The sequence below is a fragment of the Dendrobates tinctorius genome, unplaced genomic scaffold (genome assembly GCF_039654945.1).
Source record: "Dendrobates tinctorius isolate UK_male_01 unplaced genomic scaffold, ASM3965494v1 ptg000154l, whole genome shotgun sequence".
Lineage (NCBI taxonomy): Eukaryota > Metazoa > Chordata > Amphibia > Anura > Dendrobatidae > Dendrobates > Dendrobates tinctorius.
This window is the reverse complement of record NW_027361821.1, coordinates 19,407,992-19,435,984: the sequence shown is the minus strand read 5'-3', so window position 1 is coordinate 19,435,984 and position 27,993 is coordinate 19,407,992. Positions and strand designations below refer to the sequence as shown.

The following is a 27,993-nucleotide window of genomic DNA, read 5'->3' as shown; positions in this document are numbered from 1 at the left end:
ACGCCACTCACGTTACCGTCGCAGACGCAGCTCCCATAGGAGCAAACGTGGATCACGGACCTCAGGATGGCTTTCATCAGCCACATCTAGAGGGTCCGACACATCCCAGTCTCAGAGTCCAGAGGGCCGATATAGGGTGCGTGGCAAACGCACTAAGTCGCGTGCACCCTCCAGGGCTATCCGCTGGGGAGAACCATCCCCCATGGTTTCCAGCCACACTACACGAGAAAGAGCCGTAATTCCGCCATCATATGGTTGTAATCAGGCTCAAGCGCACGACAGTTCATCATGCGCTCCACCATTGGCTAACAACCAGGAACGCGCTTCTCAAGCTTCCCTGGTTTCCAGACAACACCGGCCAGTCCATCGTTATAGCGGGTGCCAGAGTTTCCCCATCCTGTGACATCACCCCGTCAACATCAGCGAGAGCCGGGGGTCCCTCCAGGATCGGTGTTCTCTCCTCAAGAATCACGCAGCGGTGAGTGTTCAAAAACTGGCGGTGAACTGTTACACCACCGGGGTAACATGAAAGAGAAGGAGCTAACCTCAGCGATAAAGAACCTAATTCTACACCTGTCGCACCCGAGCGACAAAGTAGGGAGCACTACAACTACACAATCAGCGAGTTTACACAAAGACGCCTTCTTCTGCGGGATCAGCCCGCTAGGCGCTCACATAGATCAGGAGACTAGACTAGAAATCTGGAACAACGATTATGTTGACATATGGTCGTTGTTATCAGCTGACCAACAAACGGTGGATAAAACTGACAAACGGGGATACGATAGGAATAGACCTAAAATAGCATTAACTATGAACAATTGGCTTCAGGCCTTCGCAGTACTTGGCTGTATTATGGGCCAGAAGCATCCGGAACGCTGCTCCGAATTATTTATATATCTAGACACGATATATAGTTCATACAAATCGCACGGCGGTTCAGCCTGGCGTAGGTACGATGAGGAGTTCCGCAGGTGGCTGGCCCTACAGCCCGATCTAGGCTGGGGAGTGAAAGCGACAGACGTGTGGCTGCGTCTCATGCTGTCGCAGAAGCAGCCCCCCTTTTCAGCTACGACCACCAATTACTCCACAGCTGCAGGTCGTACTCAGTGGTCGTACGAAAACCCGGGGCCTGCTGGCTGTTTAACGAGGGAAACTGCCGTTTCCACACGCTATGCAAATTCAGACATGATTGCTCAGCTTGCGGGGGGGTGGGACATCCAGGATCACGGTGCACTCGACAGCCATACAAAGCGCCTGCAAGGCAGAACCCCAGTGAGTGTAAACGCGATGGCCCCCTGGCTAGACCTCTACCCCAATAAAAAAGGGGCACAGCAACTACTATCAGGTTTTACGGACGGCTTTTTTATCCCTTTCAAGTTTACAAGAACGCCAACCGTATCCGAGATCTTAAAATCTGCTCGTGAGTTCCCCGAAATCCTGAGACAAAAAATACAAAAAGAGGTGGAATTAGGTAGAATAGCAGGCCCCTTTCGGTCACTGCCCTTCAAAAATATCACAATATCGCCATTAGGTATTATCCCAAAAAAAGGAACCCGGTAAATACTGCCTAATCCATCATTTGTCTCATCCAAAGGGTGAATCTGTTAATGATGCCATCTCCCCCAGAAGAAGCATCTGTAACATACGCATCCTTCGATAAGGCAGTAGACCTAGTCCGGCCAGCCGGGCCCGGCGCCCTGCTGGCTAAATCTGACATAGAATGCACCCCGAATGTTACCACCTACTGGGATGCAAAGTGAACCAGCACTATTATTTTGATATGTGCTTACCAATGGGATGTTCCATCTCATGTCACTATTTCGAGTTATTTAGTACCTTTTTGGATTGGGTAGTTCGGTATGAAACAGGCAGCAAATCCCTAATTCACTACCTAGACGATTTTTTGTTCGTCGGCCCCAGAAATTCTAAACTCTGCTCCTACCCACTAGAAAAATTCAAAACTATCTCACGGCAATTCGGGGTACCATTGTCGCCCGAAAAAACAGACCATGCAATATTTTGCCCTTTTTAGGCATCGAGATAGACACCAATTTGATGGTTTTCCGCTTACCGGTGGATAAAATACAAAAAACGCAGCAGATGCTTGAAGGCTTCTGCAAAGTTAACAAGGTTACACTCCAGCAAATGCAGGCATTATTGGGTCTACTGACGTTCACCTGCCACGTAATGCCGGTTGGCAGGGCTTTCTCTCGTAGATTATCATTGGCAACTAAGGGAGCTTCTCAACCCGGCCATAGAATTAGGCTCACTCGTGCGCTAAAAGCAGATTTTTCTAGTATGGCAGACATTCCTGCAATCATACAACGGTAACACATGTGTCATGGCTAGAGAGACTGCAAGCAAGGACTTGGGGCTGGCAATAGGGTGGAGCAAAAAACAGGGTTTTGCGGCAATCTACAAAAACCAATGGTGCAAAATCAACTGGCCGGAGACATGGACCACATCAAGCTGGGGTTGGGACCCAGCCCTAGGGGAGATACTTGCAATAGTGGCAGCTGTGGAAATATGGGCTAATCTGTAAAAAAATAGCAACATTCGTTTCCAAACAAAAAATACGAAAACAGCAAGGTGTCTAAACCACATGTCATCTTCATCCCTGCCCATACTTGCTCTATTACATCGCCTAGCGCTGCTATGCCTGCAAAACAATATTTGGTGTAGAGCCACCATTGTGGCGGAAGTAGACGACAATATGATTAACACATTGTTATTTTCCAATTGGCAGGCTTTCAGAATCCAGCATCCCAACGCACAAACACTGGGTATTCAGTGTCCACTATCCCTGTGGGACATAGTGGCCAATCACTGATGCCCCTAATCCATGCCTCCGTGTCGCCGGCTACCTGGCAGGTCTATGGTAAGGCTTGGGAGGAGTGGTGCTCATTAATTCAGGGTAGGCCAGTCGATAAATGCGACCGTACACGTGGCTCAGTGACAGTGGAGTTTCTAGGACGGCTGAAAGAAAGCGGGGCGTTGGGGACGTCGGCGCAACGGAAATTATCGGGGTTAGCCTTTTTCTTTCAATTAATGGGATGGGCGGATGTAACAAAGTGTTTTTTCATTAAGCAAGCCATTAAAGGATGGAAAAGGCTTCAACCAAGCCAAGAATGCCGCCGCCCCATATCACTGAGATTATTGCATGACATTATTTCCGTATCCCCATCAGTCTGCACATCACAATACGAGGCGGTCCTCATATCTGCAGCCTTTGCAATCGCCTTTTTCGGAGCGCTGCGCATCAGCGAATTACTACCACGGTCAAAAAATGCGTCGGAAGGTGGCCTAATTAATGAGGACATAGTTATATGCAGCGACGTTATGCGCATTCGGGTTAGGAAATCCAAGTGCGATCCCACTGGTAGGGGCTCATGGGTTCTGGTTAACGCATCAAACGACCCAGTTTGCCCGTTAAAGATTGTCAAAAGATACGTCGTAATAAAGCACGCAAGTAGATTTTTCCTCACTCATACAGATGGGTCCCCTCTGACAAAGTACCAATTCCAAGCAATTTTTAAGCTATGCTTTCAGAAAACCGGCGCAAATCCAAAAGAGAACGGTACCCATTCGTTCCGTATCGGGGCAGCCACAGAAGCAGCTAGGGCAGGAGTGTCAGAGGCCGAGGTGCAGAGAATGGGGCGTTGGAAATCCGCATGCTTCGCCAGATACATAAGACCTGATTTGCTGAATTAACATATGTTGTCTCTTGCAGGAGTTGAAGGTTTGGGTTGTGGGACATTCCTATGTCTATTGGGCGGAAAAAAGGGCCAAACTGCGTCCGGGAGGAAGGAACCTTTACCTCCCGGGCTTAGAGGTTAACTGGAGGGGTATCAGAGGCCTCCAATGGAAACATGTGTTCAAAGAGATGGTTGACATTTCAAGGAGGGCAAAGCGCCCGGTGATAATGGTGGTACACGCGGGTGGCAATGATCTTGGCAAGCAAAAGGTGGCGGATCTGTATAAATGGATGACAACGGATATAGAACAGCTCCCCTGTTTATTCACAAATATGATACTGGTGTGGTCAGAGATGATACCACGGGCCGTCTGGCATGGCGCAAGAGATAAAAAAGCCATAGAGCGCACAAGGGGGAAATTCAACGCCCAGATGGGAAAATTTGTGAGAGGAAAAGGCGGTATCGTAATTCGTCACCACCATCTGCAACGGGATAACACAAGACTATTAAGACTGGACGGAGTTCACCTGACGGACATTGGCCTCGATATTTTTCTGACTGGTTTACAGAAGCGGGTTGAACAGGCTCTAACGCTGATGGGTGGGGGTTGGAGTCACGTGTAGGTTATACACAGGATCCTCCATGGCGGTAGAAGCAGTGGAGGGCAAAGGTTCGTAACCGCTCGTTGGGCCAACATGCCTGTCGAATGCGGACAGGATCTTGGAGCGAGCCGCCCGTTACGAAGTGTAATTGCCTTTCTCTGATTATGTAATTAATAAACTGTGACCAACCTGTTCAACCCACCTAGGATTATCTGTGTTTCATTACGGGATTGGAGGGAGGGGGGAGGCACTGGTTACGACACACAGGTCTCCACAGTCTTATAGCAAGTCACAGATCTGGCCAAGGTTGCAAAAGAATTTCTGCAGTACTCAAGGTTCTTAAGAGCACAGTGGCCTCCATAATTCTTAACTGGAAGATGTTTGGGACCACCAGAAGTCTTCCTAGACCTGGCCGTCCAGCCAAACTGAGCAATCGTGGGAGAAGAGCTTTGGTGAGAACCCCAACATCACTCAGAAACACCGATGCAGTAGGGAGATGGGAGAAAGTTCCACAAAGTCAACTATCACTGCAGCCCTTCATCAGTCAGGCCTTTATGGCAGAATGGCCTGACGAAAGCCTCAGTGCAAGACATATGAAAGCCCACATAGAGTTTGCTAAAAAACACATGAAGGTCTCCCAGACTATGAGAAATAAGATTCTCTGGTCTGATGAGATGAAGATAGAACTTTTTGGTGATAATTCTAAGCGGTATGTGTGGAGAAAACCAGGCACTGCTCATCACCTGCTCAATATAATCCCAACAGTGAAACATGGTGGTGGCAGCATCATGCTATGGGGGTGTTTTTCAGCTGCAGAGACAGGATGACTGGTTGCCATTGAAGGAAACATGAATGCGGCCAAGTACAGAGATATCCTGGATGAAAACCTATTCCAGAGTGCTCTGAACTAGAGTTGAGCGAAACGGGTTGGCCAAATTCAGAAGTCGCCAACTTTGGCTAAAGTCGGGTTTTGCTGATCGAAACCCGACCATAGCGTGAGGTCGGCCATGAGGTCGCTGACTTGCGCTCCAAAGTCGCGTTTCCCACAATGCTTCCAGCGCCTTTTTCTCAGCCAAACATCAAGGACGCACACTGTGGACAACGCGATTACGTAGTCAGCGGCCCCCACCATCTTAGAGAAGGGCATTCAAGTGATTGGCTGGCTTTGTGTGGCATCACAGTGGCTATAAAAGGCCATGACCGCCGACCGCCATCTTACTTCTGCCGATCTTAGCATAGGGAGAGGTTGCTGCTGCTGCTCGTTCTCAATAGGGAGAGTGTTTAGGCAGGAAAAAAAAAGTGCTTCTGCTGATAGCAATTTTCACTGTACAACACAACAGTATAGTGTGCAGAGACAGGGGAGGATATATTTGTGTGCAGCAGCACTGTTGGTGATTAGGCTGCCTTATAAGGCTCCCTGATAGCTGCATTGCTGTTTGCACACTGCTGTGCAGAGTGCTTTTTTAAAAGCAAAAATATTTTTATTCCTTTTCTTTGCACAGTTACCAAGCGTTCATTTTTTCACACTTTTGTGTGCAGCAGCGCTGGTGGTTATTAGGCTGCCTTGTAAGGCTACCTGATAGCTGAACTGCTGTGTGCACACTGCTGTGCAGACTGCTTTTTTCAAAGAAAAAATACTTTTATTCCTTTTTTTCTGCACAGTAGTTACTGAGCGTAAATTTTTGCACACACCGTATAGAGGTGTACGCTCCTCACACACTACCGTGTACCGGCTGGTATCACGGACAAATACATGCTATATGTGTGTGACTCCGTAAAAAAATACACAGAGATTAATTTTTTTCCATACATACACCGTATTGAGCTGTCCGATTCTCAAACAGTATCGGATATCTGGTGTTCTTATTACGGTCACATCTACACAGAGTCAGCGTGTGTGTGTGACACTCCGTAAATACATATACGGACATTGCCATTTCTCCATACACCATATAGAGGTGTCCGATTCTCAAACAGTATTGTATATCTGCTGTTCTTATTACGGTCATATCTACACAGAGTCAGCGAGTGTGTGTGACACTCCGTAAATACATATACGGACATTTCCATTTATCCATACACCATATTGAGCTGTCCGATTCTCAAACAGTATTGTATATCTGCTGTTCTTATTACGGTCACATCTATACAGAGTCAGCGTGTGTGTGTGACACTCCGTGAATACATATACGGAGATTGACAGTTTCACCAACAACGTATACAGCTGTACACTTCTGATGCAGTACCGTATATCTGCTTGTTGGATTACAGTGAAATACAAACTGGGTGAGCGTCTGTGACTCACAAAGTATATATGGAGATTTCACTTTTTACATACACCTTACACAGCTGTACACTCCTCATACAGTACCATTTCTCTACTGGTATTTTTGGTACATTTTCCCAAACATGAGGAAGTATGGTGGAAGAGGCCACGTACGTGGGTGGGGGGGCGCAGCTGGTACTGATGGTGATGGTGGTGCATCGGCTGGTTCTGGCAAAAGCACAATAGCAGCTAAGGCAGGAGGTGTTGAGCCTACGTCATCGTCTGGCACAAGAAGGCCTTTAAGGCTTCCTTTTCTGGGAGTAGGTAAACCGCTTGGCTCACATTGCCGAAACAGCCTCCAGCTCTATTGCCTCCTCTTCTGAAATTGCAAAAACTGCAAGCACAGAGTCCTCAGTGCAGGCTTCTGGTCAGGAACAACACCTTTCCTTGTGTCCTTCACCCACACCAAAAGTGAAGGATGCCGCAGCACACACTTCAGATTACTCCATGGAGCTCTTTTCACATACCATTCCTGGGTTATCAAGTCAAATCCTGAATTCCCCAGTCCAAGATGAATCTGACATGGAGTGCACTGATGCACAGCCACTGCTAGATGGTTCTGCTGGTACACCCACAGCACTACATTGCCCTCGCAGTATATTGAGCCCGAATCAGACCCTGATGAAACTCAGGTGCCCCTTCCTGCATACTATACCACCTTACACGGTGACACAGAGGAAGGTGCAGATGACATTGAAGACGAGGTCATGGATGACCCAGTTGTTGACCCGGATTGGCATCCTTTGGGGGAAGAGGGTGCCAGTGACAATAGGTCAGAATAGGAGAAGGATCCGCAGCAGGCATCGTCATCGCAGCAGCAGTTATCCGGCAGGCCCGTAGCTGTCAAAAAACTTGGTAAGAAAACTAAAAGAGTTGCAGGACAGCTTGGCCAGACGGTCAAATTAGCACAGCGTGCAAGCCCTGAAAATTTGTACCATAGTAGGAAGAGTGCAGTGTGGCACTTTTTTGAACAAAATCCTACTGATGACGCAAAGGTTATCTGTAAGAAGTGCCAAAGGACCTTTAGCAGAGGGAAAAATCTACGAAATTTGAATACCAGTTGCATGCTTAGACATTTAACCAACATGCACTTGCAAGCGTGGACGGACTACAAAAGCTCAGGTAGCACATGTGCACCTGCTCTGACTGAAATTAGCTGGCAATGCTCCATCGCTTCCCCCACTGTAAAGCCACCGCTAAGCACACCACCATCAAGAAATGTTGAGGTGTCGTCACTAGGCCAAAGCAGTTAGGGAATCACAATATTTTCATGAGGAAACACTGAATCTAGGCCATCAACACCCTCACTATCACCAACCCCTTCTCAGTCCGTCAGGTCCAACGCTAGTTCCCCCATATGCAGCTCTCAAGTCCAGTTCACCCTACCAGACACTCTCAGTAGGACAAGAAAGTACTCATCCTCTCATCCGCGTGCACTGGCTTTGAACGTCTACATTGCCAAACTGATCCTCATTAGAGATGATGCCCTTCTGTTTGGTTGAAAGCGAAGCTTTCTGAGAGCTCATGGCCTATGCTGTTCCACGCTATGACCTACCCAGTTGGCACTTCTTTTCTCGAAAAGCCATCCCTGCCCTCCACCGAAATGTGAAAGACCGCATTGTCCATGCACTAAAACAATCAGTGAGTGGAAAGGTGCACCTCACAACAGATGCATTGGCCAGTAGGCATGGCCAGGGCCGTTACATGTCCATCACTGTGCACTGGGTTAATGTGGTGGATGCAGGCTCCACAGGGGACAGCGGCGGTGGAACAGTGCTGCCTAGCCCACTGTATAGGAAGCAGTTGGCTGTAGGCGTTCGACCCTCCTCCTCCTCCTCCAGAAGCGAAAGCTCGTCGACAGCGCAGTCGCACGAGCACTCCATCCACATCTGTCAGTGTTGCACACGAGGTGTCCCACTATCGAACAGCTAGTGGTAAGCGGCAGCAGGCTGTTTTAAAAACGATGTCTTTTGGTGACAGCAGACACACCGTGGAGGTACCGGCCGACTACTTGCATCGACAAACTGAGTCATGGCTGGGCAGTCTACATCTTGAGCAAGGCATGGTAGTCAGTGATAATGGGTGGAATTTTGTGGCAGCCATAGCCCTTGCAAAACTTACACACATACCTTGCCTGGCTCACACCTTGAACCTGGTGGTGCAGTGATTCCTAAATTATCCAGAGTTAACAGGCCCTGCTCCATAAGATGCGAAGACTGTGCTCGCACATCCGTCGCTCGCCCGTACACTCCAGTCGTATGCAGAAGCTGCAGCGATCACTCCACCTCCCCAAGCACCGCCTAATCATAGACGTTGCTACAAGATGGAACTCCACCATGCACATGGTTGAGAGACTGTGCGAACAGAGGCAGGCTGTAATGCATTTGTGGGAGGATACATGGGCAGGCAGTTTGAGGGCAGACATGGTGTTGATGGGTGTGCAGTGGTCAAAGCTGAAAGACCTCTGTAAAGTCCTTCAGTGTTTTGAGGAATGCACATGGCTGGTAAGCGCAGACGACGCCATCATAAGCATGAGCGTACAACTTATGCGTCTGCTCATGCAAACTTTGACACACATTAAGGATCAGGTGTCTGCAGCTGAGGAGCAACAGGAGGAGGAGGAGGGAAGCCTTGATCACAGTCAGTCATTGTCTGGTCAGGGAACTGTCATGGACGAGGTGGAGGAAGAAGAGGAAGATGAGGAGGAGGATGAGGGGGATGATTATTTTGGGGAGGAGGATGCTTCTCAGGGGGCTAGAGAAAATGTGGGCATGCCATGGTCAGGTACAGGGTTTGTGCATGACTGGAGGGATATGGATTTGCCAGAAAGTGCTCCTCCACCCACCACTGGCAGTGCAGCATTGACACCTGGAGCATTGGCCCACACGTGATTATGCCTTGCGGATCCTAAAAAGTGACCCCCGCATTGCCAAAATGATGAGGGATGACAACTACTGGTTGGCCAGCATCCTCGATCCATACTATAAAGGCAAATTACACAACATCATGCCACAGGAGAACCTAGAGCTAATATTGGCTAACAAACAAGCAACTCTGGTAAACCATTTGATTGAGGCATTCCCAGCACAACAGCAGCAGAGCTGGTTCTCCCACGAGCCGTAGTGGGCAAAATGGAAGAGGTGTTCGTGGTGCACACAGCTGAACTGGTGTTGGAGACAGGGGTTTCCTGATCATGTTGTGGTCTGATTTCTCAAGTACCACACACACGACAGCTAATACAGAATCGATTGAAAGTGACAGGAGACAGCAGTTGTCAACTATGGTTACAAACTACTTCTCCCATATCGAGGTTCTCCCTCACAGGTCATTCCCCTTTGATTATTGGGCCTCTAAACTGGACACATGGCCTGAATTGGCACAATATGTCTTACAGGAGCTCACTTGCCCTGCTGGTAGTGTGCTATCTGAGTCTTCAGTGCTGCTGGATCAATCCTGACAGAAAAAAGGACCCTTCTGTCGACCCAAAATGTTGATGATCTAACCTTCATTAAAATGAACCATGCATGGGTTTCAAAGGATTTTGTCCCACCTTCCCCTGATAACACATAGGTTGCCAGAAAAAAGGCTCGCTTTTGTCCTCCTCTTCCTCGGACTTCTCCAATTCCTCCATTTGCAGCTGCTGAAAGTCCAGCCTACACATCAACATAGGCCATTTTTTAAAGCTCCCTAACTGGGCTGCCCCCCCCCCAGGACCGGGGTCACCACCTTGCACACCCGGGCAAGTGCTGTTGCCCTGAACAGGTGTGTGGCCCCACCCTTGGGCAACAACACTGGCACAGGGCCTTCATAGTACAATAAAGTGTCTCTGACGGTGGGGCGGCCCACTCGCCGTCAGACACACTGGCGTACTATGAGGGGCCCTGTGTCAGTACCGGCGCCCACGAGTGGGTCCCCCCTGCTTGCTCAGGGACACAGCACTTGCAATACTTATCTCTCTCTGCTCCACCACTGTGTAGTCTGGCCAGTTAAATCCTTCACAGAGACGGCCACTACAAATTTGGTGTACTGATCGATGATGGTTAAGATGTAGCTATGTCCTGTTCTGCTGGCCTCTGCCTTCAGATTACCAATGGCTACCATTTGTAATGGACGTCAACTCACAATCGGATGCAGTGGTGCTTTATGATCACCTTTCACAGTTTTCATAGTCACAGACGTGTGACATTCCTTCCACCATTTTTCAATGTCTCCTCTCATGGCAATCCAATAGAATCCCCTACGGCCTGTGGCTTCTGTGTTTTGCACTCCAAAGTGACCAGACAGATCATGATAGGCAGTGAGGACCTTGTCTACAGCTCTCCCTGTGATCAAAATTTGATGGAGATGAGTAACGGTGATAGGATTGACGCTACTGCCATACAGCAACCCTTTCTTCACTAATTTCCGTTTTTGCTGTGTCCACAGTAAAAGTAATTGAGGGTCAGCATTGCCTCTGCAAATTCTCCCAGGATGTTTTCCCTTGATTAGTAATTCAAACATTTCTGAAATCACTCGACTTTCCGTCTGTGCTTTTATCCATCTAGCTTCCTGTAGAGGAGAGTCTGGACTGGCTTAGGCTGGTTTCACACTTGCATGTTTTTGCGCTGTTTTTTAGCGCAAAAAATGCATGCGTTTTTTCCCTATCTTTTACATGGGTGCGCATAGGTGCATACACATGCGTTTGTATGCATTTGCATGCGCATGCGTTTTTTTGTAGTGTGCGCTCGGGCGCACAAAATGCATCCTGTTGCATTTTTTGTGCGTCCGACTTGACCCAAAAAACGCATGCGCACGCAATGCGTTTTTTTTTACAGCCAAACACCCATTATAGTCTATGGGTGTGCATATGTGCGTATGGTAATGCGCATGTATGCGCAAAAAAAGCACCCAAACCCGCAAAAAACGCACACAAACGCATGATACGTTTTTTATGTGCGTTTGCACTGTGCACGGTGCGCAGCACAAAAAAACGCAAGTGTGAAAGTAGCCTTACTGAGACTGAAATATATACGAAGATTTCAAAGTACCCCAACATTGTATACTGGTGTACGTTTTGAATACATTTCCCTTTTTCTCACTTTTATATTCTGGTGTAATCCATACTGAGCCTGTGAGAGTTTGTGTCTTACTCTGGTAAAATATAAGGAGATTTAAAATGACACCAACACTGTATGCAGCTGAATGCTTGTAAAACATTACCCTTTTTCAAGTTTTTATTTTGTTGTCTAATCCATACTGAGCCTGTGATTGTCTTTATCTGAATCCTGAAATATAGATGGAGATTTACAATTACCCCTAGACTGGAAACACCTGGGATCTGCTGATACAGTACCTTTTTCTAACATTTTGTAATACGGTTAAATCCATACTGACTAATAGATCGACCAAGTAATAGAAGACAGAGATGAAAGGTTCTGCAGCCCTGAGACCACCTTCCAAAGCCCGGCTGGACTCAAAGAAACCCGCTTCTTCCGCATCCGGGGACAATTACCGAAAACGCTACCACTGTGAACGAGATAAGGAATCAGCAATGGAATTCCTAATACCTGCCACATGAGAAGCCGTCACATGAACATAAAGCGATAAACAAGTCAAAATTAACTGCCGCAGGACTCGAATCACTGGAGGAGAAGACGCCGTCAAGCTGTTAAAGGAACACACAACTCCCATGTTGTCACAATTAAAACGGATCCTTCTGTCCCGAAACTCCTCCTTCCATAGGTTCACAGTCACCAGTATAGGCAAAATATCCAACCAAGCAATATTCCTAACAAGGCCGAGCTGAAACCACTCCTCAGGCCACGCAGCCACGCCTCACAGGCCCCTAAAATATGACCCAAAGCACACTCCATCACACGCATCTGTGAACAACTCCAAGTCATCATTTACAACTGCCTCCTCCATGAGCAAAAAACGTCCGTTGTATTGCTCCAAAAAATAGTCCCACAATTCCAAATCAGCCTTATGTTCACTGTAAAGCTGAACAAAATGATGCGGAGCCCGCACTCCCGCCGTAGCGCTCGCCAACTGCCGAGAAAAGACCCGACCCATTGTAATAATGCGACAAGCAAAAGTCAAATTCACAAGTAGTGACTGCACCTCTCTCAACGACAATTTCTTCAACCGTCTTGCCCGAGACACCTCATCCCGCAACGCCTTTACCTTTTCCTCCGTCAAACGGAACTCACATTTTACCGAATCAATCACAATTCACAAAAATGATAGGCACGTACAAGGCCCCTCTGTTTTACCAGGAGCAAGCGGTACAAAAAAACGCTCCGCCACACATTCCACCGCTCTAAGTAACCTCTCCCAACAACCAGAATTAGCAGGACCGATACACAAACAATCATCCAGGTAATTAATCAAGGAATCAAAAGCTGATACTTCACGGACAACCCATTCGAGAAAAGAACTGAAAGTCTCAAAAAACGCACAAGACACGGATCAACCCATTGTCAAACACCTATCAACCCAAAAAACACCACCCCAGTAACACACCAACAACTTAACACTATCCGGATGAAAAGGGATCAACATAAACGCCGACTCAATATCCGTTTTAGGCCAAAAATGCCCCCTTCCAACATTTCCGGAGAAACTTTGCCGCCTCATCAAATGACGTATAAAACAAAGAGCACAGCTCTGGGTCAATTCCATCATTTACCGACCTACCATGAGGGAAAGACAGATGATGAATGAGCCTGAACTTATTCTGCTGTTTGTTAGGCACTACACCCAGGGGCGAGACAACCAAATCCTCAAACGGAGGATCCCTAAAAGGCACAGACATCCTTCCCAACTTAACCTTCTTCCCCAACTGTTACGACACCACCTCAGCATATTGGTTAGCTGACCTCAGATTGTTAATCACCCGTGGTATCTCAAAAGGAGGGGTGGGAATTTTAAACCCGTCACTGAAAACGGACAACAATTCCGACTTAACCCCATCCGGAAACCTACTTACATAAGGGACCATCGCGGCCAGTTTCACTGGCGTCTACCCCTTTGGAATTAGCACTCTCTGCTTCTCCTTTCTGCTTCCTAAAGCATCTGGAAGCACCATGAGATGAGGACAAACAAGACATGGAGCCATACTTACGGGCTGCGATGATGCTGTGACTCCTCCAGCAGCCAATCCCGTATCCCGCTGTGCGTCGACTCCGGAGCTTCCCCTCAGACCCTCTGTCCCCAGAGGTCCGCCACTTTGTGAAACAGGCTTTCTCGACGCCACCGCCCTTCCGGGGAACTCCATTCTGGGCTTTTTGCTTCTCCGGCTTCTGCTGAGGCAAGTGGGCTGCACAGCCACGGGGGCTTCCGCCTGCGGACACCCACCCCCCGCAACCCCCACTGACTGGGCATAGCTGACATCCTCGGGCGACGGGGGCTGCTGCCCGACGACCCCCCCTCTGGGTAAGTCCCACCGCCACCCCAAGAAGAGGAGGCAGACCGCCTGGCTCCATGACGGCTTGCCGTGACGTCATTGTTCATCGCCGACCCGGCGAGTGCAGGCCCCGCCTCCCGCTCTGCTTGGGGAGAAGGACTTGCAACCACCACTGGACCCAGCCCAGCTCATGGATTCCTCCCAGCCTGGGGCCTGCCCGCACGCTTACCAGCAGGCACCCAACCTGGAGGGTCCCTGGAAGGGGCTCCGTCGTCTGCACTGGGTCCTGGGATCTGCGTCGGAGGATAAACACTCCGTGGCCCTTGACCGCCGCCTTGCACAGGAAGAGACACCAGCGGCCGACCCGCTGCTTCCACCGATGATCCCCGCGACCTGCTCCTCGATCCACCCGGCACGCTGCAACTCTGCTGCAGCGCGCAGCCTCTCCAATCCAGCTGATATGGACTCCATGCCGTCTGGGCCGTCTCTGTGGCTCCGTAGCGAGAACTGAGGTAACCACCCCATAAGCCCACTTCAAATACCCCACCTTATTTCCATACTCCACCCCCCAGAGAGAGTTAACCCCCTCCCTCCAACCCACTGTCATGTGGGCCTCCAATTACACCGCTGGGGAGGTGGGGATTTTGGCTCGCTCTGGCCCCTGTCTTTAGGGAGACACATAGGCCTGTAAACAGAAGTTCTTATGTGCTTGTGCTGAACGCAATTATTGGGTACAGTTAGTGTACAGTGACAGGGGAGGATTTTCTTGTGTGCAGCAGCGCCGATTATTAGCCTGCCTTATAGCAGTATTGCTGTATGTACACTGCTGTGCAGACTGCTTTTTCCACAGCACTAATACTTTTATTCTTTTTTTCTGGACAGTGAACGAACGTTCATTATTTCCCACACCGTATAGAGCTGTACGATCCTCACACAGTACCGTGTCCCGGCTGGTATCATGGAGAAATACATGCTGACTATCTATATGTAACTCCGGAAATATATAGGGCGATTTACATTTTCACTTATACTATATACACCTGGTATCTGCTGATACAGTACCTTTGTTCTAAATTTTTTACTACGGTATAATCAATAGTGAGTGAGCGTGAGTGGTTTAGTCCTTCAATATATACGTAGATAAAAAGTTTACCCTATACTATATACAGCTCCTATCTTGTGATACAGTACCTTTGATCGACATTTTGTATTACGGTCAAATTCGTACTGAGTGAGCGTCTGAGGGTGACTATGGAAATATATATGCAGATTTAAATTGTACCCTATCTTATATATACACTTGCTATCTGCTTATCCTGTACCTTTTTTCAACATTTTGTATTATGCTCAAATCCAGAGTGAGTGAGCATGTGAGGGTGACTCCGGAAATAGATCCCGAGATGTAAAATTTGCCCAACACTGGATACAGCTGTACGATAATGATACAGTACCTTTTTTTGCTATTTAGATTCTGGTATAATCCATACTGAGCCGGTGAACGTCTGTCTGTAACTCCAGAAATATATTTGCAGATTAAAGATTACCCCAACACTGTATACAGCTGTACGCTTGTGATACCTTACACATTTACTGCTTTTTATATTGTGGTCTAATCCATACTGAGCCATTGAGAGTCTGTTTCTGACTCCGGAAATATATACTGAGATTTACAATGACCCCTACACTGTATACAGCTGTACGCTTCTGATCCATTACCCTTTTACTGCTTTTTATATTGTGTAATCCATACTGACCCTGAGAGCGTCTGTGTCTGCCTCCTGAAATAAATACGGAGATTTGTAATGTTTAAACAATGCTATATTTACCTTGTATCTGGTGATACAGTACCCTTTTTCTACTTTTTATATTCTTGGCTAATGCATACTGGGACTGAGAGTGTCTGTGTCTGCCTCCTGAAATGTCTACGGAGATTTAGAATGTTTAAACTATACTATATATATACCTTGTATCTGGTGATACTGTACCCTTTTTCTACTTTTTAGATTGTTGTCGAATCCATACTGGCCATGACAGCGTCTGTGTCTGCCTCCTGAAATATATACGTAGATTTAGAATGCTGAAACTATACTATATATCACTGGTATCTGGTGTTAAAATGAAATGCCACGCAGGGCCGGGGGTTACTCAGTACCGGGCCTTTCAGGCTCTTTTAAGGGGGAAGTATGTCACGGTGGTGATTGGGAACTGGTCCGTGGCCCTGGGTGTCCAATAATGAAGATGACAGTTCAGATGAGGGGGAAGATGGTATGATAATTAATTTGGAAAAGGGGGATCGTGACGCCACCCGTGGTAATCGGCTAGGGTAGCTGACGCTGCAATGCAGATCCTCTAGGACGGTGTTAAAGCAGCCAAGATGATGAAGCTCTCCACAGGCAGAGCTGTATCCCAGGGCAGTTGAGATGGTGTTTGTGAGCCGTTGACGGTGATGGTGAGTGTAGCGTGTGTAGCAGGCGAGCTGTAAAAGACACCAAGGACACAGTTGGGTGCAGTTTCTGAGTTTTTCCTCAAAAGTTTTGTGCACAAGATGACCCGCTTGGTACTGTGTCCTCCGAGGGAGGGGTCCAGCAAACTATAAGGTAGATCAGGAACACCTGTTCTAGACTCCTCCTTGTGTATCCTTTCTAGGCCGTGTCTCTGTGCTGATCTCTCCCTTCCTTCCTGCTGTGCGCCTTCGCAAACAGTGTCCCAAGCCGGCAGCCACGGATTACACCGGGCGACGTGGGTCAGGCCCCGGGGTCCTTTATTTCAACTGCTGCCTTTTTGAGTTTTGAATGCGGCTGCGACTGAGGCACTTAGTTACCTCAGCCTCCGTCTTTCTAGCTGAGCCCTGTATTTCTCCACTACCTTCAGGAGCCACCTTCCCCAACGAGGCCTGGTTCTTCCTTCCCCAGAAACGGGCTTCACAGGTGGCTTATTGCACTTCCCGTGCCCCAAGGACCCCTTCCTTCCAGTCTATGAGCTTAGACAAGATGTTTCTCTCTTCTCTGACCCTCAGCCCACTCACAGAAATCCTGCTCTTACTCTATCCTGTCACCGACTGACAATTTTCTAGAAAGATCCATTTACCTCAGACTAGCTCCACCCACCGTCACCTTGCTCTCTCTGATTGGATGCCCACAATCACTCCACTACCTAAGCTCCTCCCACTGTACTTACCTTCCACACTAACCCCCAACACCCTTTCCTAGTCAGTCTGGGATGAGGCCATCTTCCCACCAGGTACACCCAGAAAGCACTGACTAACTAGTGTGTGTGTTGAGTGCAGGGTTAGGAGTCCTGAGTGGTGATCCCTCCTTACCTGAGGGTGGGATACCACACCTTTGGATGAGGTGCAGTACCTCTGTGGCGACCGTACCCTCAGGGGCACCATAGTACCCTTTCTCAACTTTCTATCTTGTTGTTGGATCCATACTGGGCCTGAGAGCGTCTGTGTTTGCCTCCTGAAATGTATACGGAGATTTGGTATGTTTAAACTATACTATATATACTATATACTATATATACTATATTGTATCTAGTGATACTGTACCCTTTTGCAAATTTTTATATTATTGTCTAATCTATACTGAGCCTGTGAACGTCTGTGTCTGACTCATGAAATATATACGGAGATTTACAATTATCCCTAGACTGTAAAAAGCTGTCCGCTTCTGAACCAGTACCATATATCTGCTGGTATTTTGAATCCATTTTCACAAAAATGATTAAGTATGGTGGAAGAGGCCGCGGAAGTGGGTGTGGGGGGGACAGCTGGTACTGATGGTTGTGGTGGTGCATCTGCTGGTATTGCCAAAAGCACAATAGCAGCTAAGGCTGGAGGTGTTGAGCCTGCGTCATCGCCTGGCACAAGAAGGCCTTTAAGGCTCCCTTTTCTGGGAGTAGGTAAACTGCTTTTAAAGCCGGAGCATCAGGAACTGGTTTTGCCTTACATTGCCGAAACAGCCTCCAGCTCCATCGCCTCCTCTTCTGAAGTTTAAAAAAATGCAAGCACTGAGTCGTCAGTGCAAGCTTCTGGTCAGGAACCACCCCTTTCCTTGTCTCCTTCACCCGCACCAAAAGTGAAGGATGCGGAGCCCACACTTCAGATTACTCCATGGAGCTCTTTTCACATGCCATGCCTGTGTTGTCAAGTGAAATCCTGAATTCCCCAGTCCAACATGAATCGGAGATGGAGTGCACTGATGCACAGCCACTGCTAGATGATTTTGCTGGTACATTCACCCACAGCACTACATTCCCCTCGCACTCTACAGAGCCAGAATGTGACACTGATGAAACTCAGGTGCCCCTTCCCGCATACTATACCACCTTACACGGTGACACAGAGGAAGGTGCAGATGAAAGTTCTGGTTCCCTGAGCAGGTGGGGGGTCATACTCGTGGGCAACGGCAGTGGCTCCTCATAGTAGGCAAAAGTGTGTCTGCCGGTGGGAGGGTCCACTTGCTGTCAAACATACCGTCGTACTATGAGGGGCCCTGTACCAGTGCCGTCGCCCACGAGTGGGCCCCCCATGCTTGCTCAGGGCCACAGCACTTGCAATACTTACCTCTCCCTGCTCCACCACCATGACGTCTTCCGCCTTTCCTGACAGTGACATTCAGGGTAGAGAGCGCGATGACATCACGTCTGTATGCCCTCTACCGAAACAGTACAAGTGCAGAGAGCTTGAAGATGGCAATGCTGAGGAGTCCAGAGTACAGCAGTGCCCAGCGAGGAGAGGTATTTATTTTTTTTAAATGTTGGGAACATTTTTTGGGGAGCAATATACACTGGAGAATGATATATGGGGCCCACTATACACTGGAGCATCATCCATTTGGCCCATCATATACTGGAGCATTCCAAATGGGGGACATCAGACACTGGAGCAGCATTTATGGGGCCCATTATACACTGGAGGATTAGAAATGGGGCCCATTATATATGGAGCAGTATTTGGGCCCATAACACACTGGAGCATCATCCATGGGGACCAACATATACTGGAGCATTCCAAATGGGGGACATCAGACACTGGAGCAGCATTTACGGGGCCCATTATACACTGGAGCATTAGAAATGGGGCCCATTATATATGGAGCATTATTTGGGCCCATAAGACAGTGGAGCATCATCCATGGGGACCAACATATACTGTAGCATTATGTGAAGCTCATCATATACTGTATGGAACATTATATGGGACCAATTATTCTGTATGGAGAAATATATGGGGCTCATTATTCTGTATGGTGCACTAGGTGGTGGCCATAATACTGTATGGAGTAATATACTGTCCGTATTTTGAGCTATTGTAGAATTTAAAATAGATATCAGTCATGTCATGTAAGCAGTGAAGTATTTTTCATTGTACTATACCTATATTTCTGTGCCGTATCGGAGCATTATGAATTGTGGTATGTGTTAAAAGGGTGCACTGACACTCTTTAGCCCAGGGCACACGAAAACCTGGCGCCAGCCCTACCCCCCACAACTTTAGCCAAATAACCCCCAGTTTTCAATGCGCAACTATTATTATAAAGTAAATTAAGGATGACAAGCTTAAGTAATAAGAATTGATGTCGTTGGCATTGAAATGGGCACTGTAGGTGTGTTTACTGTCCTCCACTCCCTGCCGACTTTGCTTCCCCATTGACTTGCATTGGGTTTCATGTTTCAGTCGGACCCCGACTTTTCCCTATAGTCGGCCGATTTTGTTCGACCTGACTTTTAAGAAAGTCGGGTTTCATGAAACCTGCCTCGACCCAAAAAAGGCAAAGTCGCTCATCTCTACTCTGGACTTCAGACTTGGCCAAAATGTTCACCTTCCAACAAGACAATGACCCTAAGAACACAGCTAAAATAACAAAGGAGTGGCTTCAAAACAACTCTATGACCATTCTTGACTGGCCCAGCCAGAGCCTTGACCTAAACCCAATTGTGCATCTCTGGAGAGACCTGAAAATGGCTCTCCACCAACCTGATGGATCTGGAGAGGATCTTCAAGGAAGAATGGCAGAGGATCCCCAAACCCAGGTGTGGAAAACTTGTTGCATCATTCCCAAGAAGACTCATGGCTGTACTAGCTCAAAAGGGTGCTTCTACTCAAAACTGAGCAAAGGGTCTGAATACTTATGACCATATTTCAATTTTGCTTTTTTTAATAAAGTTTCCAAAATTTCTACATTTCTGATTTTTTTTTCAGTCAAGATGGGGTGAAGAGTGTACATTAATGAGAAAAAAATGAACTTTTTTGAATTTACCAAATGGCTGCAATGAAACAAAGAGTGAAAGATTTAAAGGAGTCTGAATACTTTCCGTACCCACTGTATATATCTTGATATAGAACTATATATATATATATATATATCTGTGTATATGTATAATATATTCAACATATTAATCACAAAAACAAACTACAAATTAGGTATCCATATGACCATATTAAACTGAAACAATAATTCAATGGGTTATTTCGTTAATAATGGGATCAGTAAAAAAAAGAAAAAAGCAACACAAGAAATTGCTTATTTTTGTATTTGTGGCAAAACAAAAATTATTTAAATTACATAGTACTTTATATGTGCAGAATAATAGCAATGATCCACCAGCCGGATTAATTAGATAAGCCGCAAGCTAGTATCCAGTAACAGATAAAGATAAAACTAATCTACTTTATTTCATTTCATTAAAAAGGGTTTAGCCTAGTAAAAGTGCACATAACGTAAAAGACAAACAAACATATAGAGGCTATCAAGATTATATTCAGATAGTCAGAGTATGGATCCAAAGAAACTTCCAGTCAAGTACATATATAATGTGTAAGCATCTATCCAGTCTGAAGGGGGCAACATACAGACGTCACTTTTGTAGTATGCTTACAACAAATCAACAAATCATTGGAGCCATATATACGAGTATTCATAGGAGTGAATACTTCAATGTCTATGATCAAGTAAAGACTCAATCAGAGCACCTAACAAAACACAAATCCTTCACCAAAATGGACATAGTATTTCATAGACATTCTAGCAGCAAGAAAAACGTGGCAGAAATCTTCACATTGGGGTAAATTACATCCATATATACCATTTCCCCACTTAGGGGTCTCCCAGGATGAATTAATACCCCTTCAAAAATAGAAGTTTGCATTCATAGTACAGATAAAAGAAGGATCTCACCCATATACAACGTTACTGGGTTCCTCCATATAGCATATCTCCCGTCTCCTGACGCGTTTCACTGTTAGTCAGATAATCAGGGGAGTTAAAATGATGTAAATGAATGCCTATTCATCATAGAACTGCCATCATAGGGGCTGCCACTTCATTTGTCCTTATATTACATGCCACCTTTTATACTTCCTGCCTACACATGTGCAGTAAATGATTAGTGCTGACAGCTTCCTGTTGCATTAGGCCACCTGATACACCCAGCCTATCGGCGCAGATCGCGTCCATCTTGGTGCCCCCGTTGCGCAAGCGCAGATTATAGCAATATTACCATGGTTACACAAGCGCTCAACACCCACCAGGTTTTTCCATTGCGCCTGCGTCGCTTGTATCAGAGGCATTGGTCACCATAGAGAACTGCCGTTATTCCTGAGATCACATAGGACCCATCGGGTTATCTGGCATACAGATCAAGCGGGCACAAATAGAGGCGATATCATAGATCGCCTGGTACACTCACCATGCACGCGCCAGACAGAGCCACGCCATCATGCTTTCAGAGTCCCACCTCCTGCGAGAACCCAACATCCACCGCGCGTATGTCAGTCCGTCCCAGCATCTACTGCGCAGGCGCGGGCACATCGCCATAGATGCCCTCTATCTAGGGGCCTAGCCCCCTCAGCGCAGGCATCAGACAGAACTCATAGTACTTTATAGGTACAGCAAACCAGTGACCTAAAATACTAGAATTTTTCTTGCATAAACCAAGGATTTATACATCCACGTCAGTGAAAAAATATAAAAGTTATGTGTGCTGAAAAATGGATTGACAAAAATGGAAAAAATTGTCTGGTCATTAAAGAAGTTGTTCTCTACATGGACAACTTTTTCTCATATCCCTTGGTTGGCCCCCATAAAATAATAAAGCCTATAATCACCTCCCATGCCTGTGCCATTCCCGGGGTGTGGGCACTCTGTTTCCCGGTCCTCTCATGCTGTTGTTGTGACACATGACGCCGGCGCCCAATCAGCTCTGACGTCACTGTCCCTGTCTTGTGACTAATTAAGCAGGAAGAGGAAGTCCCGAGATGAACTGCAGACCGGACTTCCTCTTCATGCTCGATTTGCTCCGAAGGCGGAGAAGAACCCCTCCTGGGTTTCAGCGCCTGCTCTCCTTTGCTCCTTAGTCTCTGCTTTTCGTCTGCAGCACTGAAGTCACTATTGGTGCTGCAGCCAATCAGTTAGCTCAGTGGCTCTGTTCTGAGAGCTGCAGACAAACATCAAAGACCAGGCAGAAGTGGAGAGCCGGTGCTGGACCCCCAGAAGGTAAGTAATACTCTGTTTTTGAATAGCTACTGCAGCCCAATGAAAGAAAGTTTTCTGAAAGGGTACAACCCCTTTAATTTGGTGGTGATGCATTTTTTACATACTGCCTAGCATATGTTATGAATACATATAGCAGTGCTATACAAATACTTTTACTTTATTATTTTTTTAAGATCAGTAAATTCAGTAGTATCTAATTGCTGTAGGTGAATTTTAAGTATTAAAATACTTGTTATACTAATATTATAATTTACCTAATATTAGAAATTAGTTACTTCTGCAAATCTCTGGACTCTCTGCATGTGGGTGTCATGCAGTTAATAATTCCTAGAGCCTATGATTTTCTTGTATTATCCTATTCTCACCTGAATCGTGCAATCATTGGAGAATACGAGAGTGATGGATCAGGCTGACGTATGCTATCATTGAACTGATTTCCGAAGAAGTGGATTGATTGAATGTGTATTCACTTACTAAGGAGCATTGTGTGCCTGTAACTGGATGAGGTTCTCATGTATTGCTCAGTCTTTTTCCTGTCAATCTTCTTTTTGGTGTGTAATGTAACTGCATATCCACCAAGGAATGTATCACATTGTAAAAAGCATATTAGATCTACTGTCTCAAATGAATGTATCAAGTAAGAGCCAGACTGGGACAGAAATTGAGCCCAGGCAATTTTTAAAACACAAATGTCCATCCTACGCTCTCCCACACCTGATTTCCTAGATTTGGCTTATGCTTGAGAAAATAGAAAAAATACTGTAAATTAAATGTAATTCCTAAATACATACGCCTCTTTTTCTACCTGATTAATAGGCTATGTTGGGGTGTCCTAGCACAGTGACAGAATATTACATGACACAACCAGTGTAGTGCGCTTACTTGAGATTAGTGGACTTTAGAAGCTGCACAACTTAGAAGGAAAAGCAGGAAAGTTACTGACGTTCTACAGTATATAACTTTCCAGTACTGGTCAAAAGTTTGGATACTTGTTCATACTATGGTTTTCCCTGTTCTTATTGGAATGTGCACATTGTAGATTCAGACTGAAGGCAGCAAAACCACCCAGCTACACATATGGAAGCAAGTAAAGAAATGTGTGAAACAAACCAGAATATGTGTTTAACCTGACATTTCTCAAACTTTCCCCTTTTATTCTGATGACAGCATTATATTCATCTGTGTCCTGCAGGGTTTGTCTTCACCAACCTATCTCTTGCAAGCAGGGATATATTAGGCTGCTCCTCCTCCTGTACTCTGCCTGATTTTATCAAGTTGGTCCGACGTTAGAACAGGCAGCATGGGTTCACAAAAAAGGCTGATGTCAGGCGTGGAGTGGTCAGACAAACCGAGTAAAAAACGAGTTGGGTCAGTAACTGGAGAGACGAGAGTAAAAACACTAGACTGACCACTGGAGATAACAGGAACTTAAGTTCAGGCAGGGAACAGGAGGAGGAATAGAACAGCAAACGCAGTAAGTAGCACGGTGCTGGGGACAAATACGAATTACTGTCGGCCATGTCAGGAGTTTGTGGCTGCTGGGCGGGAGCCCCGAGAATCGCCTCTTACTTCACAGCATCACTGGCTCCTTGTTGACATGTAATGCACATGTAGGGGGTATGATATATTACATTTGTTTATGCCTCTGCCTTTCTCTTTCATTCCGGTGCGTATCTTATTAGTGTATGTACTGTATATTTGTAATATATGAAGGTACTGCTACACGGCTTAGTGTATTACTACTCTAATACTGTGGTACTGCTACACTCTTATGTGTATTACCATTTCCTACTGAATATATATGTATAATAGCCTGTTTTTGTAATGCTGCTATGTATAGTGTACAGGGTAAGTGTAGTGTTCAGGTTTGGCCACTAGATGGGGACATTATAGTGTACAGAGCTTTTAGCTAGTGTATAGTATGGTAGGAGTAGGATAATAGTTAATTAGGAAGGGCATGCTGCAGGGTAAGCAGGAGCTTTTCCTGAAGTGTAGGGAGTTTGGCCCAAGGTGCCCTTCTGTGAGCACGGGCCTAAGGGCCAAGGGCTAATACCCCAATTCGCTTGCGTGGACTTATGTGCTCAGAAGTAGTGTGGCAGCTTCGTAACATTCAAGCAGTCATCCACAGCAGTCCAGGACAGCAGCGGGCCAGTACAGCACAAATTCACAGTGGACTAGGAACAAAGACTTGAAACAGAAGTAGTGACAATGCGGGGACACAGGTGGCTCCAGAATGTGGCAACTTATCGCTTGGGCTGATGCTCTCAGATCCGGGGTGAAACGGCTGAGGGAACTTCCAGAAACAGTGAGTTTGACCCAGAAGGATGCTGTGTCATCGCAAGGGACAGTACAGAGGGGCAGGTCACTCGCCATGTGGCAACTTACTTTGGGAGCTGATGATTTATGTCTGGGGCGAAACAGACAGGTGAATGTCTTCCCGTAGCAGAGCCGAACAGGGAGGACGCTGAGGGTTCATCTGGGATGGTCTGACATGGGTATGTGCTGTACAACCGTGAGAGAAGTCCAGGGAAAGAGAAGGAACAATACAGTGTGAAGCCTGTTATTAATGTTGTGAAGACTATGGATGTGCTGTGTAGAGAACCCAGTAAAGATATTCTTGTTAAAGTTGAAATGGACTCAGTGTCTCAGTTAATGCAAATCCGCCTGGAGAGGGTCCCCTGAGGCATAGGGAAGATCCTGAAGGAGACGGACCTAAAGACACAGGTATGCTGACTAGTGAATATTATTTTCCTGTGAGGGGAGGCACGGACACTAATGCCTAGGTGTCCTCGGCCATAACTATGATCCTGGCTGAACCTTACACACATGTGATGTTGCATCAGGCTGGCTAGTCAAAAAAAGAGCAGCAGATGTAGTGAGTTAAGAGACTTTTCTCAGAGCTCCCGTCCCATGGCCACAGATTATTAATGGGACCAATGGACCAGGAAATGTTATTTGATTTGCATCAACTTTACCATTAATACCAATAATACCCCATACAGGAGAAAAATAATACCTCCAATGACTTCTATATACTAATCATAACGAAAAACCACTGTACCAACTTATACCAGTTTACTGGTGCTCGGTAGACCTTACATGTACAGTATATACAATACAGATAAATCCAATCACTTGCATTATATTTCTCCATTTGGTCCAGATTTTTAATACTTCTTTCATTCACGATTCATCTCTGCAGAATGTAATGTACAAACATCTTTGGCTGATCACTTTTGCAGCACCCTACAAACCACATAACTGCCATAACCATCCCTAGTACCATAACCACCTGCTGTATGCACTGGGTCTTAAAGTGGTTGTCCGCTACTAGGACAGTACCTTCTCGATCTGAATGTTTGGTGTCGATAAAATGAAAGCACTTATACTCGCCTCCCATACTAGAGCCAATCCAGTGGTGTCAGCACTCATGCTCCCTGGGCTCTTGTGCGGTTGTTATGATACGTGAGCCCAGCACTCAATCAGCGCCGTTGTGACCATCCTTGCCTTTGGACATACTGAACATCACAAGGAACCAGGGCTGTGGCTGCTCTCTGTCTTCCTCTTGATGTTCGATTTGTCCCAGTGCAGGACAGTGACGGTGTGAGGAGACTGCAGGCACGTAGGATGCAGTGACGGACTGTACACAGACCAAGGGTGAAAGTGGTTTATTATACAGTAGAAACTCCATGCAGGGAGAAAACGGAAGGATAATATTTCCTAATACAGCAAAAGGCTAATGGGAATAACTTAAGGAACAGGGACAAGTAAAGCCGACAATACAATAAAATATAACATCACTCAGGCGCCAGTCACGGTTCAACTTCTGTCTGTGACTGGTGCTGCCTAGATTGCGTCGCAGTGGGGGTCTGTCACAATCCTGAGGTAAATGATATAGTATCTTTTGACGTTGGTGGTGTCATCCCATGGTCCTGATGATGGCGGCGATCCTGATGTGGGTCTTGGGTCCAGCAGATGAGGTGATGAAGACGGATACGTCCTTATCCTCAGTGGTGAGTGTCCCAACACTATGGAGATTTGAAGCACTGCCCAAACAGTTTACAATGGGCAGCCCGGTTCGCTTTGCCTAATTGACACACACCTAAGTCTCGTTCACAGACCTTGTCTCTCATGGTCAGTACTGTCAGCGGGGGTGGCTGTGGCAGCGGTGTCTAAGTGGTACTCAGTCGAAGGTCTCCTGTCAAAGCGCTCTGCTGTCCCAGGCTCTGCTCTGCCCAGACACCTGTCAGCTGATTTAACCTCACAGGCGTCCCGTGCACCAGAAGTTCCCGCCCAAACTGTCTGGTCACTTGCATGCTGCAGCTCTGTCCGCTTAGCCACACCCCCTTTTCTCAAACACAGAGTACGGTCTGGAGTCTCAAGCTTTCTACCCTACAATATAGGTGACAGCCCCGACGGTTCTGGACCCTTCACGGAGGAGACATGCCTACTTGGTTCCTTCCCTTTACAACGGCAGCACTGATTGGGGCACAGGGCTCACGTGTTATAACAACCTCAAGACCTGGGAATGCAAGTGCCGACACCACTGGAACGGCTCTGGTATGGGGGGTGAGTATAAGTGTTTTTATTCTATCGGTGCCAAAGATTCAGATCGAGAAGTACTATCCTTGTAGTGGACAACCCTTTTAAGAAAAAAAATTCTGTTAAAACATTTAGACACTTATAAAAATAAAACTTTGGGATACTGTTCTGAATATTTCAATATGATTTATTGATATTTTAAACTTTCATTTTTTCTCAGGTATCGATCCTGCCTTTGCGTTAATGGTGTTTATTTGCATAATTGTTGCCATCATCTCAATAAATGGACTTGCTTATGTAATAAGGTATTTTATCAGATTTTCTTATATGAAACTATTTTTGTTGCATTTCTTATTATAATCTTTTCTAAATTATAAATAGCCAGATAAAACAAATGATAAGAATAAGTAATCTTATATATGGAAATTGCTGCATTAAACATTGGTATCTGACTCAACGGATAAAAAAAAAAATCACATTTTGAATAATACATTGTGATAAAAAATAATGCGAATGTGAGTAATTGTGATTTTAGATTATTTTCATTAACCTACTCCTGCCCATATTGTAATCCAGGTACCTGCATGTATTTATTTTTTAGGCGTCGAATTAATAAAATTAAATTGGTTAGAGGACCAAACAAAATTCTTTTGACTTTGGCTGATGTCACTTTTATTAATCCACAAATCAGCATTAAGGTACGTAAAATAATCTATCAGCGTCCAAAAATCTTTACACATTCGTGAAGAAATTTAATTTAGTTTACTTTTTCCACCAATCAGAAATGATTTATCTATAATGACTCACAGCAGAGTTAGGGCTCGTGCAGACGTTCGGTCCGTGCAAATCAGTCTGATCCTGGACTGCAATGCAAGGACTAGCCGCATCTCTCCCGATCTGAGTGTGACGGCCTCACTGAAATAATGTACATGAAGCTGCAATG

General features: G+C 46.2%; 1 protein-coding gene across 1 annotated transcript in view; it reads left to right on the top strand.

Moving 5' to 3' along the window:
• The window catches only part of GUCY2F (guanylate cyclase 2F, retinal), a 173,165-nt gene that overhangs the window by 35,115 nt on the left and 110,057 nt on the right, over positions 1 to 27,993 (top strand). The window contains exons 4-5 of the mRNA XM_073547535.1: positions 27,271 to 27,355; positions 27,652 to 27,748. Coding sequence (XP_073403636.1) covers positions 27,271 to 27,355; positions 27,652 to 27,748 — 182 coding nt within the window. The remainder of the gene's footprint in view (positions 1 to 27,270; positions 27,356 to 27,651; positions 27,749 to 27,993) is intronic.